This window comes from Cinclus cinclus, chromosome 4, assembly GCF_963662255.1.
Source record: "Cinclus cinclus chromosome 4, bCinCin1.1, whole genome shotgun sequence".
Taxonomy (NCBI): domain Eukaryota; kingdom Metazoa; phylum Chordata; class Aves; order Passeriformes; family Cinclidae; genus Cinclus; species Cinclus cinclus.
The window spans coordinates 27,242,935-27,252,872 of record NC_085049.1 but is presented as its reverse complement, the minus strand read 5'-3'; the positions used below and the strand labels follow the sequence as shown (position 1 = coordinate 27,252,872).

General features: G+C 41.5%; 1 protein-coding gene across 2 annotated transcripts in view; it reads right to left on the bottom strand.

Annotated features, from left to right (window-relative positions):
• Nucleotides 1–516: 516 nt before the first annotated feature.
• The window catches only part of AKR1D1 (aldo-keto reductase family 1 member D1), a 34,294-nt gene continuing 24,872 nt past the window's right edge, over nt 517–9,938 (bottom strand). Inside the window, exons 4-9 of one of the 2 annotated variants that reach the window (XM_062490966.1) lie at nt 9,644–9,721; nt 7,214–7,336; nt 5,361–5,470; nt 4,753–4,918; nt 3,895–3,977; nt 517–559 (exon numbers count right to left, since the gene is read on the bottom strand). In XM_062490966.1, coding sequence (XP_062346950.1) covers nt 517–559; nt 3,895–3,977; nt 4,753–4,918; nt 5,361–5,470; nt 7,214–7,336; nt 9,644–9,721 — 603 coding nt within the window. The remainder of the gene's footprint in view (nt 560–3,894; nt 3,978–4,752; nt 4,919–5,360; nt 5,471–7,213; nt 7,337–9,643; nt 9,722–9,938) is intronic. The other variant, XM_062490967.1, reaches the window with a different exon arrangement.

The following is a 9,938-nucleotide window of genomic DNA, read 5'->3' as shown; positions in this document are numbered from 1 at the left end:
CCAGCAAAAGTATGTGCATATATTTCATATTCAATTAGTTCACCACACTTGACTTTTTCTTACTTGAGCTGCAAAAGACAATGGTACTGGTTTGGACCACGTGACGCCTCTGTGGTCTCTTTGAACTTTGCCCGTGCCATGATTCTGATTCTGCCTCACACTTGCTGAAGTGGAAGGTTTTGTTTCAGATTAAGTGAAGAATATTCCATTAAGTGAAATCGATTTGGCTTGAACTAGTGAACTTGTTTTTGGGAGAAATCTTCAGTTTTATCAGCAGTCAGTCTTAAACAGCCAGTGTTCAGCATTAAAGCCTGCTAAGCCAAAACCAGAAAGTCAATGAATTAAATAGATTTGGTCATCAATAACAAGAAGAGACTGACAAGACAAAAAGAAGTAAATGTCGTGTTTTTAATGATGATGATTTGAACAGCCTTATGTGAAGACAAAGCACCAAACATCGAGTCTCTCTCAGCAAAGCCTAATAGCACAGGCTGGCTGTCCAGACCCACCTCTTTTTCAGTATTCATCACTGAAGGGATACTCTGGATGGTCACGCCACCTGTGGAAAGGTCAGATTGGACGAGTGAGCTCCTTGGGTGAAGCAAGACATCAAATGACTGCAGTCATCCTGTGCCCAGCAAACCTCTTCCTTGCAATATATATATGGCCTTCATGGTAGGCTCTTCTACTTATTCAGAAGCTGTTCTGCTTTGAGTAACTGCCCCTGAACAGTTGAAAGCAAGCCTGTGTATTTGAGGAGAGGACAGTGAAGGACCATTTCTCAGGCCTACAGACTGCATATCTTAAGGAGAGATGGGGAAAATCAATAGGATTCTGGATGTCAACTATTTTCATTATTTAACTCAGGTGAGGAGAAATGTTTTAGCAAAGGTGGATGGCTTCACCATGTGTGCACTGTAGAAGGGGAAAACTTTGTTCAGATGTCTAGAAAGACCCCTAGAAATAAGGGCTTTGTGTGAAGAAGAGGTGGAGACACCAAGCTGTTCTATTTGTTTTATGCACTTAGAGCTGGTGTGAACAGGTGAGTCTAGGGTGGTGCTTTCCCCAAGCAGCTGCCATACCTAAACTTTGTCTGACTGTCCTCTAGCTCAGCCTACATGTAGATACTCTGCCAGCCTCTACAGTGGCAGAAAATTTAAAAAAAAAAAAAATCTTTAAGATGACCCAGTTCAGGGGAGAAAGGGATGGTCATGCGTGCTTCCTAACAAAGACAGAGATATTTCAGGCTTTGTTTTAGAAACTGCATGCTCTGGGAAAATGCATAATCCAGGATCATTATAAAAGGTAAGAAGAAAATTCCAAGGGTCAACTTGAGGTGAAAAAATAACACACTGCCCATTATTGGCAGACTTAAGAGAGAGGTAGCTGTTTTCTGTTGTGGGTTTTCTTGTTTGTTTGAGATGATGCTAAATCACAAGCCCTGGCTTGACAAACACTTTCCATTAGCTAAATGAAAAATTTCTGAAGAGCATTCTCAGGTGCACCATGGCAGCTGGCTGCCTTGCCTTACAGCACAGCACAACAAATACTGGCATTTATCCAGCTGTGAATCGTTCCAGTCTGGGAAGGACACATTTCACAATATTGAAGGTAACTAACTGGAAGGCATCAAACATTTTGAATTGGTTGTGTCAAAACATTTCATTCCAATATTCAGCCAAGATCAAGTGTTTACACATTAACAGATTGAGTTGGTTGGAAAAAAAAAACCCAAAAAACAAAGCAAGCCACAACACTTTGGCTTGTTTGACTTCAGTATAATTTGATAATGTCTGAGTTGCCAGTGTCATTATCTCTACTTTTCATCTATTGAGCATGCTTGCTAATCAGATCTCACATATTCAAAAGTCTGAGTCCTTTGAGTGAAAGCGATTCACTTGAGGGATTCAGTGCAGCTTGGCATAACTAGTAAGGAAAAATACCCATAGCAGAGAATGGGAGCATAAATCAAGCAGATATATTAATGTAAAACTTGCCCTGCACAAGGCTTCTAGATTTCTCCAAGCGGAGAAGAAACAATTTCAGATTAAGATTTCCTGAAGTACTCATATTTTTATAAAACCTCCATTTCCTTCTCTGATGCTTAACTTGCTAATTCATTCCACTGATTGCATTATCCTATTTGTATGGGCTTACTCATACCATCAGAACAACAGGCTTGCACACAGTACCCTTATGGTAGCTGATAAAGGGAAGAACCAGAGCAAAGGTGGATTTTTCCATTCCTGCTGGCATGTGCATCACGGCAGTCAAAGCAGTCAATTTTTCAGGAAATTGATTCACCAAAAGTCTTTCTGTATTGCGGTTTGACTTTTTCAGATACAGATTGCTGGATGAAGTAAGAAATGTGTTTAGGCTGGTAATTTGTCTGATGCAGTGTCAATTCCAGACACTTCATTGTGGTAACACAGAATAGGCATATATATCTATATATATAAATCTATATATCTGCTCCTTACATGGCAGCATCTCTTTTCTGATGAGGCTTTTTTTCATAGCTGAGGTAAATTCATACTCAAACATTTTTCCCCAAACATGGAGCTCTTGTTAAAATTAGAGCTGCCAATGCCCATCTTATGCATCCTATTTTCCTTATCCTTGGTGGTTTCCTGAGACCAAATTCAGTCTAATAAAGCAAAGCATTTAACTTACTAGTTTTTTAGATTGGTAGCTTATAAAGTTCTTCCCCTGTGGGCATTTGCAGCCTTTAACTTTGCTTCTGGGAAAGGCTCTTGCATTTGCACCAAGGTTACATTTCAAGTATATAATATTGAAAATTTAAATGATGCCATAACTCAATTTTGCTATATAAAACCAAACTGTGTCAGATACCAAAACACACTTAAGAATCTCCTAGGCCATTTGTGAGAAGCCTTCTGGAACTAAGTACTGCTAATTGATGCAAGGCTATTTTAAGTTTTAAGAAACTAAAGCTTCAGAGCACCTGGCTGAGCTTAAATGTAAAAAATTAGCTCCATTATGATGCTTTTAACTTAGTGCATATTTTCGATCATATTTATGCAGCACAGTAAGTGGTTTGTTTGTTTCTTTGCAACATTTCCCTGTATCTTTTGAGAAATGATCCACATTTTAGAGTGCTATTGATGCTGTTTGATGCTGTTATCAATGTTTTTCATTTCATGTGCAGTTTAGCAGGAACAGATAATCTAAGGTAAAAAGAGAAATGCATGGAAGTTAATCTCTAGCATTTGGCTACTTATTGAGTGACCTGAAAAGGGGAAAACAAAGTTTGGCCATAAGCTGTAGATACTTTTGAGCTGAAGGAAAAACAAACAGCCTCATCCTTTGGATGAGGGGATGTTGAGTAGTTCTGAGCTTTCAAGTGAAGTGAAACTATATTGGGTGATAAGGTTTAGGTGACAAGCAGCAAGAGATCAAACCTTGTTAGGTCTCAGAAGAGATAATTAGGAAGTGGCCTATCAGTCAAAGAAGCTTCCAGTTCTTCTGTTTTTCTTAGAAGAAGGTGCAACTCAATTTTATTTGAAATTCAGCTTTAATAGCCACTCTTCTAGACAGGGATGATGCTATGCCTTATCAGTGTCTGAGACCACCATTCCCATATAGCAGAAGAAATTTAAAGAAATGGAGTAGAGATGGAATAGCAAGATACAGTCACTTTGTGCTAGGTGGGCTTTGAGAACCAGAGCTGCAGGCATATATTGTACACTTATTTTTGCAATGGGTCCAGGAGCATATTCAGGCTACATTAACAGTCTCTCATGTTTAAGGCTTACCTTAGAATAAGGTTGCTTATGCAAAAGTTAATGTTAAATGAAGTGATTTTTTTTCTTTTTTAATGCTCTGAAAGAAAATGAATGCTCGATGAGGATGTAGGATTTCTCCTGTACTTACATTAACAGTTCCACATAACGAACATTTTTGTTCAGGGCTTCAATTTCTTTCATCTCTTTCTCAGTGAGGGAGAAGTCAAAGATCTAATAGAGGAGATGTTAGGAATGCGTTAGCATTTCTTGTCATAGTCAACCTTCGTATTTTCCAGATTCCACAAGTACAATCCCTCTTCTCCCTGTATCTCTCCCACAAACCCACCCTTACTTGCATTTGCAGGAGTCTCGAGGGCATGAATAAGCCCAGTCATATTTGCCTGCACTTTTTTTGCAAGAAGGGGAAGGCAGTCTGGCAATACTGAGCCACCAGCTTTGAAAGCAATGCATTTCCGGGGAAAGTAAGGAGCAGTGTGAGTACTGAGTGCTGCAAAGGATTCAGGAACAGAATCACCTTTTCTTTGGGTGGTAGTCAAACCAAATATTTTCTGGTGGCGTAGTTGTGAACCTTACTGTCACACTTGTGTGCAGCAGCCCTTCCCTAGCACAGCTGTCCCATACCTGAAGACAGGGCAGAACAATCAGTCATTCCTGAGCTCCTGCAGCCTTGGGCTGCTGAGCTACTAAGTTACCTGTCTCAGTTGTGCTGCTCACTGCAGCAGCTGGTGCTCTGGGACCCACCACCAGCTGGAGCTTTAGCTGTTCCAGAGGGTTAAAAGACACCAACATTTCCTCTGTATATTGCTCTATTATTGTTATACCTTGCTACCATTTAGTGGTGGGGACAAAAAGCAACAAATGTGGCAAAGTTTGCCCTTGCTCAAGTCTTACATATATCTACAGAAAAAATGGGAAAAATTACCTTCTGTAGGGGCTAAGCCAATGTAAGTGGATTTGTCCATGTACTACTGGGGTATGCATTTACCTGGAAATTCTCTCTGATGCGTTGTGGATTGAAGCTTTTTGGGATCACCACCACCCCTCGCTGGACATTGAAACGCAAAGCAATCTGTGCCGCAGTCTTGTTGTACTTCTTGCCGATGGCATTCAGCACAGGATCCTTCAGTAAAGGAGGGGAGGACACATTTACCCTGGAAAAAAAGTGGGAAGAAAAAGGTAAAAAAACCCTCCTCATCTTTAATGTCAAAACATAGGGGCATCTACTTCTTTGTGGACAGAACACTGTACCTTTTTGACAAGTAGGGTGAAAGACAGGAGAAAAGCTTTGGCTCTTAGGTTGGTGGGTTGTCAAAGGCAACTTCCTGTGTGAAGCCTCACAAGTTCCCTATTCCAAACCCTTGCCTTCTGTGAGAGGAGACCTAAGACAACCTCCTATGCAGACACCTGGCATTCTTTGATGACAGTGTGCAGCAGGAGTGTTGAAAGTTTACACTCACAACAGTAATATTTAGACACTGAAGTTCAAAACCACTTCAAAAAATGGGGGCAGAGGTATTTTGCATGAAGGCCCAGCAGTGGAGAACTATGTTTCCCTGGATATTGTCCTCATATTAGAAAGTAATGGGGACTTACCATGATTCATCTCTTGAGGTTCCTAATGGGCTGTACCCAACAATAACAATGTCATGTTGTCTGCAAAATTCTAGGAGTTTGGGTTGGGTGAAGTAGGGATGGCATTCTACCTACAAGAGTAACATAGAGTGATTAATCAACAGGACCAGACACAGAAGCAGAAGATGTCTATAGCTCTCACAAATATTTGGATAAGGTGATGCTTTTGGGAATGGATAGATGTAAATTAGGGAATAGGGAAACTTCATCTGTGTTTATTATTCTAATTGTACATTGCTGGGTGATTTTGTTTGTTTGTTTGTGTTTTGGTTTTTTGTTTTGTTTGGGTTTTTTTGTTGGACAGCAGATCAACATCTGCAACTATAATTTGGCTGCAAGGAACATTTATTGACCTGCAGTAGAAAGGTGGCAATAAGTGGAGATTATGGAGGTGAGGCAAGCTCACTAGACAAGTAGACTGAGAAGGCGACCCATTTCATGTGGGTCAGCTCTCCATTTCTCTGCCTCTTGCTTTCAGGATGACTAATCTGATGTTGTTTTTAGGGAAGCATTGGCATAAACTGTCCCAGTTAGAAAGGCAAGGGGAGGGCGTATAAAGAAGGTGAGATTATGACCTTGTTATGAGCTCTGCCCTCCCACGTTGCAAACGCTGTTCCTTCACAGGCATGGGTTTTCTGGCTGTGATCTCAGACTCTGGGAAATGAATGTCTAAAAGGTGACAGAACAACCACTGTTTGCAGTGGTTGCTATCTGGCAAGTCTGAAGCTATCTGGCACATCTGTGCTTGCTGGTCAGCTGCCCTACACTGGGCTTAATCTTTTGCCTGGTTTTCCTCGACCCCAGTAAGCATCACCAATGCTCAGCGCAGTCTTAGGGGCACGCCAGAAACAGCAATTGCATTTTGCACCCGCTAGGCATGTTAATACCAGGGAAGGGTGCTGGAATTTCCTATTCTCTCGCCAGCCTTTCCCTCCAGGCCAACTACAGAAATGAAATCTGTGGCCAGCTTCCTTGCCCTGCCTCATGGCCATTCTAGCCCTCCAGGCCACGTGCTGGGAGCGGGAAGTTGGTCCTAGTTGGTCCCTGGCCTTTTCTGCTAACGTGGATATTTGTTTGTGCCAGATGAGTCAGAAGAGCTTCCCAGAGATTTCTAGGAAATGCAGTGACCTGCCAAATGCCAGAGCCAAAGGTACTGGACACTCAGATGGGTCACTGCCACTTGTCGCCTTCTCAGAGCCCCGCTGCTGTAATTTAACTCAGACGTGCCTGTCATCCTCACAGGATTGCTCAGCTCAGGCCAGTCACATAACAGGTCTCCTTTAACTGAGCATTTTCTCTCTCTTTTACAAAGCTCTTTTAGGAAAATTACAAGAAAGCAAGTACAGGAAGTTCAGGAATTGCTTCTAATGGCTTTCACACTTGAGAAGCCTGGAGTGACTCAGGATCTGTAGGGTTGGGCTGGTGTCAACTAAGGTAGGCATGGCTTCGTTGAGGACTGGTTACCTCTGAATGGCTTTCTTGGGGATTTTTGGACTTGAAATAAGGTACATGGCAGAGATCTAAGATCTGCTTTGACTCAGCATTCAGTCTTGTTATGGAGCTTTGGCAGAGGCACCCATTTTATAGTCCTGGAGCAGAAACTGAGGAAAGCAATTGCTCCAGAGCCTTCAAATATTGATCTTTTGCCTGGATAGGAAGAGTAATATTTTCAAGCTAGAAATGGAAGTATGGAGGGCAGCATCTGTGGCAAAGTACGCATCACCTTTCTGTACATGGTGACTTAGGCTGTTTGTTTGCATTCCCCAAAGAGCAGTGGCACCATGGCAGGCACTGCCCTTGGCTTGCAGTCGTACCTGGTTGCTGACAGGTTTGTACTTAAGTCCTGGCTTGTTCATGATCATCTCCAGTTGCCTGCGGTTGAAATTGGATACTCCAATAGACTTTGCCAAGCCTGCATCTTTACATGCCTCCAGTGCCTGCAAAGAAAGCAAAGACAAGAGGAGTCCCACGTGTTGCCTTGATTTCTTGGAGCATGCATTTTAGAGCGAGGTGGAAGATAGACCATTATTGAGACCCTTTGCTGCAGCAGAACTAACTGCTCTATTAGCATGAGGGCTGGTGTTGTCCAGACAAACCAAACTCTATTCCTGTGTCAACCTGCTTTCCAGACAAACCCCTAATGTTTTTTACCTTCTGTGAAGGTAGAATTTGTCTGGAGAGCAGAGAGATTTAACCTGAGATAGAGTTACTTAAATGCCAGGCAACCACTTTTAAAGAGTTTTGCTTTCTTTATGCTGCTTTAACAGTGCCTCAAAGCTGGAGCAGGAAAAGTGAACAAAACAGATTGCTTTCCTGATAAGTCAATTCACTCCTTTTGATTGTAAGACAGCTTTTCATATCAAGTCTTTATCCAGTGAAATCCCCTAAATATCTGGCAAGGCGCATCAAAAATCCTGTACTAAAACCTTCAGTACTGTTTTTCAGCAGGAAAAAAAAAAGGTGGATAGAAGAGAGGCATTCTAGATATTTTGCACTTTAGACAGATCCTAGTAGCTGAGAAACTCTTATGGATACTGGATATGAATATGTTCCCTGGTCTTAACAACCCAGCAGATGAAGGTAACAAAGGGGAAAGGGAGTCCTTTCCTGTGGTCTTCCCCTTTTCTGCCCAAAACTCTGCACACAAATGATTCAGTGACTGTTTGAGGCAGAGCAGACCCCACCATGGAGCTGGATGCCCTTCCAGGCTTTGTTATTATTTCTGTCTCACAGGAGCTGAAAGCAGGGAGGTAAGAAGCACTGTGTGTTTGATGACCTCTAGTTGGCCTCATATGCCTTCTATCACTCAGTGACAAGTCAGCAAATACAGTCATCTGGATTAATTTTTGCCGGCTAGCACCACACTGAGAGAGTGAAATTATCTGGATTGAGTTGAGTCATTTTAATTTAGATTAATGTTGCTATTTGCAGGCACTTCCCACCACCTATTTTTCTCTTGGCTTATTAGCTGAAAAGAGTGGCCTGCTATAGAATAACCTTTACATTAAACACCAGCTTAAAGACAAAAATATAGCAGTGTTGGGATAACTATTGCTTTCAACATCTGAGTAACCGTTTTGTGAAGAAAGTGAAATGAACTGCATCAGCCAAATTCACATGTAACATAAACAGCTAACGTGGAAGTCCCCCTTCCCCCTGTGACCCAGCCTGGATAGCTCAGCTGCCAAGGGAAAGTTCAGGACCCCCTCTGGGCTCTCTCCCCCTTCAAAACTTCACTCAGAATTTCACCATTCTTCATCTTTATCTGCTGTAACTCAAGTAGAGCTAAACTGGGATGTTACTATCCAGATCTGGACGGTTCAAGCTGAAGTGGAGCACATAGTAGTACCTTTTATCTCTCTTGGTGTGAACTGGATTTAGTTAGTGATGTTATTTCATCAGGCCTGGTGCAGAAGGAGAACTGAGTAGCTCTGGGCATAAACTAAAGAGGTGTCCATGGCTTTGAAAGGCAGAAATGTGAGGAGGTTGCTAGTCTCACTTTCTGCCTCACCCGAGGTCCTGAAGCCAAGTGACATTAGGCTTAATGAGACATCTGCCTAAAGGACTGGAGCACATCACAAATAAATGTAGGGTGCAATCTTTCAGGCAAATGCTACTTCCCTCCAACTTTTCTTACCAGAAAAGTCTCGTGTTCCCATCTGATAAGTAAATTTGGAAGTGAGTGAACTTGTTCTAATGGCAAGTGATGGCAAGGTCTTGGGCTTTGTTTTTCTGGGGTTATGAGTGGGAAGATGTTGCTTTTTTTTTATGGAGGGGTGGTTTTTAATAGGGTTTTTTTGGTTGATTGGGGCTTGTTTTATGGTGAGCTTTAGGGCAAAATCTGTTGGTTTTTTTCTGCAAGTTCGAAGATTTAATTTTTTTTCAAGATGACCTAGTCTCTTCTGAGGGCTCCAACTTTCTCGATCTGTGAAGATCTGATAAAGGGGAAGGATTGGTAAAAACCTAATGATAAAAGCTTCAAGTAGTAAATGTAGAGTGCACCCTCTTAAAGAGGGAATATGGATGTCTGATGTTTCAACAATGTTTTGTTATTAAAATAATTAAATGACAACAAAAATAAACAAGCTTAAGCATAGAAGTAAAATTTATCCATGGAGCTTGTAGAATTAGATCAATTTACCTTGGCAATTTGCTTCAGTTATGTTTATGAAAACCACAAGTAAAAATGAGAATTAGTATCTGTGGGTTGAAAGCATATATGGATGGATGTTGTGCTTGCTTACCTCCCAAGTGGCACATAAGTCTGTCTCATGGTAGATAAATTTTCCATTTTCATCTTTTGGGTAGAGTGCATCTCCAGGCTGAAAAGTAAAACCATACTGCTGTGCTTAAAAAAAAATCTTTGACTCCTTAGAGCAAAAATTTTTTCACAGACTCTGTTTCTACTAATAAACAACAACAACAAAAAAATGAATAGTTTTCTGAAACACCCTAAGTTCAGCAGGTCATTCATGCTGGGCTTACCACATCCTCGTCTGCTAGATCGTCCTTGGATACACTCTTGAGTTGTCACATGAA